A 4,856-nucleotide genomic window follows, 5' to 3' on the forward strand; every position below is an offset into this window, starting at 1 on the left:
CCTCGGTTTTGTCTGTTTTTTGAATCCATTTTTCAACTGGTTATTTGTTTGTTCTGTTTGTCTGTTTGTTTTCAATTATTTTTTATATTTTCAACAACCTCGACCAGCCTTTGGTAGTTCAACACTTCAACTCATTGTTTTCAGTTTTCAATTTTCAATTCTAATGAGCTTGATGATGGCGGAGAATCAGAAGATCACATGAAAGATGGTGGATCATTTGAAGTTTAAAGATTATGAATTACATGCCCCCAATATTTATCTTGAGCACTTTTTAAGACTTTATATAATGCTCCAGTCTCTAAGAACTTATGGTTATTAATGGATTAGACTCTAAGAACTTATGGTTTTTATGGATTTTGTCGAACTATGCTTTATTATGAAGTTGGATGTTGAGTTTATTTGGTTAATGTCTCCTTGATGGTCGTAGTATGTGTTCTTAATTATGACAGGTTTTATTTAGATTTTTTTGGTAAACTCTTACGAGTCTACGAGTTAACTCGTCGAAACGAGTTTACATCACAAAATGAGTCTACCTAGACTCTTGAGTCTGACAACCTTACATATAGATACAAGAATGAGATACGTATTTTGTTGAAAATTTGATATATATATATATATATATATATATATATATAATAGAGTTAATATAAACATAATTAAATTGTAAAATAGGGTTTAAACATAAATTATAATAACATAATAAAGTTAATAGATATGCACATCTCTGTAGATCTCTTTTAAATTGACATCCAATACAATTTCAATTTTGTGCTACATCATATACTAATTTATTAAAATAATTTTACTGAATTAAAATATAAAAAACAAACCAACAATTGAGCCCACGATCCGTCCATCACCAAACTAGGTTCCTCACCACCAAGCCTTGGTTCCCTTAAGCACGACGGCTACAACTCTAGAACGCGAAATCCTAACGACACTACCATATCTAAAAGTTGTCGTCACGACATGAACCTCAACTATTCCGGCCAAACCCCTCGCACCAATAGTCAAGGTGCACCTTCATTGTGAATTGCACGACCTCTTCTTCTTGTTGCTGACTTCGCCCCTCCGGTGGTCCAAGACCAGGATTGTCGCGAGCTTCCTCTATCTCGCCCTCTCTTTCTCGATCTTTATCTCTCCCTCCCTCTCTGCGTGCATGGCACTACTAAGGGACAAAAAGATATTATGTTTCAACCATAAAATTCATAAATTTGGGAGATAGAGGAGCCTATGAGTCAATGAAACAAGACACAAAGAGAGACGCCACATCTTTACCCAAGACCTCAATGCATTAAATTTATGGATCACATCTCTTAAAAAGTCTTCATCTCACTCATTTTTACTTTATGCGGGACTCCTACTCACACTTCAATTATTAACGTTCCCCTCCCCCACCTCAAATGGGAATCACCACCAAATTACCACGCTCCCCTTTGCAGAAGTTATTCATGCTTGCACCGCGTCAACGAAACTTGCCACCTAGCCGCACTGCTAAGTAAACGTTCGATACTAAGGAGTTGTCACCATGGCTACACCAACCCTCGACTTTAATACCACTTGTTGGAGAGAAAATGAAAGTTCATAAACCAATGAAATAAGAAAAAAAAAACCCTAATTTAACCATTAATTTATTATGAGAACTTAATTTACGCTCTAGTTTGACTCTATCATTAGAAGAGTGAAATCATTTATGTACGTGCCCAATAAATATCAGGTATGGGACTTACTCAATGTATCTATGAGACTGTATGTCTCACCACTTTCATTCATGTAAACTTTTTCATGTTAAACTTTTTGTTTATTTAAATATACATATATACGTTATACATTACACACAGAAAAAGTTGAATACCATGTGGTTTGAGGAATAGTATTAGTCCCTCATCCCTGCATAACAAAACGAAATAGCTGCACTTGGCGATAATGGGTCCCCACAGTTCACAAATGTGTCATGCTATGACGTTGGTTAAAGCCAGAACCCTCTTCGCTTCCTTCTATTTATTCCCCACACTTGCTCCTCTGCTTTTCCTCACAACTCACCACCTCTTTATCTCCTCTGTATTCATTCAGGAGTTATATTATACTTCATAACACTAAGATTCATCCTCTTAATTTCTACAGAAAAGAAAAAGATGGCGCTTTTGGGGCTTCTGATCTTGCTGGGATTTCTCTCTCTGGGTTCATCTGTCCATGCGGTTGGTAATAATGGTGGTTGGGTGAATGCCCATGCAACCTTCTATGGAGGAGGCGACGCGGCTGGCACAATGGGTGAGTAGAAAATTCTAATTGACAAATTAAAAGTTTCTCTGTGAATTAATTTTAACACGTAAGAAACATATTATAAATAAAATGTACGAATTATTTTTCCGTGGTCTAGAAGTGGACCGATTTTTAACATGGTATAGAATTGCCAAACTTATGTAGTGTGATTTATGTTTTTTACCAGGTGGAGCTTGTGGATATGGGAATTTATATAGTCAGGGGTATGGGACTAACACTGCTGCTCTGAGCACTGCCTTGTTTAACAATGGTTTAAGCTGTGGGGCATGTTTTGAAATTAAGTGTGTGAATGACCAAAAGTGGTGCCTTCCAAAATCAATTGTGGTCACTGCAACCAATTTTTGCCCTCCAAACAATGCCCTCCCTAACAATGCAGGTGGGTGGTGCAACCCTCCCCTTCAACATTTTGATCTCGCTCAGCCTGTTTTCCAACAAATTGCTCAATACAAAGCTGGAATAGTACCCGTTGCTTACCGAAGGTAATTTACTTCATTTTAATTTGTCTTTTTTTCTCAAATTCTCAGGCTCTGTTTTGGATTTTTTTTTTTTTTATCAAGTTGTCAGCACTGTGCACTGCACGAGTGATCATGAGTCATCTAGTGCCTAATAAAACAAAATCTGGTAATTGTTGTCATTTTTCACACATCAAGGTTGGCCCTGTACCCTGCAGCATAGTGTAGAATCTTTTTCCATTGTTCTAACCAAGGTTTTTTTTACTATATTCCTTGCCTAATTATACTTAGAGTGCCTCTTACGGTACCCTTTCAAAATGAGAGAGTTTAGTATCATGAATCTTGTGACTAAATTATAAATTACAGAAGTTTATTAAAAAAAACTAACATTATACATCAAAACAAAAATGTATGAAACTCCTTCATTTAAAAAGGGGTACCAGAGAAAGAACTGTATATTTTCCACAACAAACCATACACAATTAAAATTGTAGTCTGCAAAATTTTCATATAATTATTTTTTCCAAAATTTTTACCTATTTTACCTTTTGTGAAAGGATTCTCTGAACAATTAACGTATTATCTTACAATATAGAATCAAATATTTAAGTATCTTCTATTCACTTTTTAAAGTTGAAGAGGTGTTACTGAAGGCAAGTTGGTACAGGGACATCTAACCTGTTAAAATAGCTTAGGATTCTCAAATTCTCTGTTTTTAACCCTTCAAAAATATATTTTCACATTAAAAGACTACATATATTCTTAATTTTAATGTTCTCGTGATTTCTAGATAGGAATATATTCCACTAGCAACCCCTTTTGTGTTGATACCTTAGTTTGGCACTTTGTCTGGATTGTCTGACCTAACTATCTGGTTCTCTTTTTTTCCCCTTTTAATTTTGTTCAGGGTCCCTTGCCAAAAGAGAGGAGGCATCAGATTCACAATCAATGGCCATTCTTACTTCAACCTAGTACTAATCACCAACGTTGGTGGTGCTGGAGATGTTCAATCAGTTTCCATAAAAGGTTCAAGAACTAATTGGCAACCAATGTCCAGAAACTGGGGTCAGAACTGGCAAAGCAACTCTTATCTCAATGGTCAGAGCCTATCCTTCAAGGTCACCACTAGCGACGGTCGCACCGTCGTCACTGAAAACGCTGTGCCTGCTGGCTGGTCCTTTGGCCAAACCTTCTCAGGCCATCAATTCCCTTGAGAGACACAAAAAAAAGGGAGTCTGGTGTATCAAAGCTCCTACTATACACGCAGCAACAATTTTTTATCATTGCGCCAAGGCTCCCTTATCCGAGAAACACAGAACGACATAAATTAATTAATTAAACCATTTAAATTTAGTTATTGAGCGTTGGGAGCTAAAACTAGTTTATTTGTCTTAAATTAGTAGTGTAATAATACAAGTGGGGTATATAATAGAGAAGTTACATGAGTTAGGAGTGAGTGATTTTGGTGAGTTTTGGGAGCAAATGAAAAGGGCTTATTTTAAGATGGTCCTGGTCATTATTGCTTCTTGATGAGGAACTATGTTCTGCTTTCAGTTTGAAGAAGGCAGAGACAGTTTAGATGGCAGTGGTGGATGTTTACTATACGCTTTACCACCCGCCAATATAGTGTATTCTATGATTTGTGTTATGTATAATCCCCATGTTGAAAATAAAATGCATGATATTTGCTAGCATATAGCCAAAGAGTATAATAAAGAAGAGATAAAGCAGTTTTTTTGCTCCTTAGCATTTGTTTTGAACTTTATGTAGCCTAGTTTAAGAGTGAATGTATGTATGATATGGCATATACAAATGAATAAACTTAATACCCAATTACCCATGAGTTCAAAGTGTTTGTACCTCAGCCAGCTACCTTTTCATTTTTTTTTTTTTCTTTTCGGTGGGAATGCAATTCTTAAGTCATCAGATCAAAAGTTGTAATGTGAAATCTCAAATTAGAATCACTTGTGAACTGAAAAATATGCATCCAAACATATATTCGGCATATATTTATGGACCGTCAGAGCACTTATGCAGCTCAGTTGTCCAAATTCAAGGGAAATTATTCAGCCGTTAGCATAAGGGGTTAAAATGTCATTATTGGGATTTGCGCGCCCCAAT

General features: G+C 36.1%; 1 protein-coding gene across 1 annotated transcript; it reads left to right on the forward strand.

Annotated features, from left to right (window-relative positions):
* The first annotated feature begins 1,938 nt into the window (after window positions 1-1,938).
* On the forward strand, window positions 1,939-4,586 carry LOC130743014 (expansin-A10-like). The gene is made up of 3 exons (XM_057595147.1): window positions 1,939-2,271; window positions 2,450-2,762; window positions 3,643-4,586. The coding sequence occupies exons 1-3, from the start codon at window positions 2,136-2,138 to the stop codon at window positions 3,947-3,949; spliced, it is 756 nt and encodes a 251-aa protein (XP_057451130.1). The 5' UTR covers window positions 1,939-2,135; the 3' UTR covers window positions 3,950-4,586.
* Window positions 4,587-4,856: the final 270 nt, after the last annotated feature.

This window comes from Lotus japonicus, chromosome 1 (genome assembly GCF_012489685.1).
Source record: "Lotus japonicus ecotype B-129 chromosome 1, LjGifu_v1.2".
Classification (NCBI taxonomy): Eukaryota; Viridiplantae; Streptophyta; class Magnoliopsida; order Fabales; family Fabaceae; genus Lotus; species Lotus japonicus.

Excerpts from the sequence above, each read along its gene's own strand:
- LOC130743014 (XM_057595147.1), top strand. The coding sequence starts at position 2,136 with ATGGCGCTTTTGGGGCTTCTGATCTTGCTGGGATTTCTCTCTCTGGGT. Across the intron at positions 2,272-2,449 it reads CGACGCGGCTGGCACAATGG|GTGGAGCTTGTGGATATGGG; the intron begins GTGAGTAGAAAA and ends GTTTTTTACCAG. Across the intron at positions 2,763-3,642 it reads GTACCCGTTGCTTACCGAAG|GGTCCCTTGCCAAAAGAGAG; the intron begins GTAATTTACTTC and ends AATTTTGTTCAG.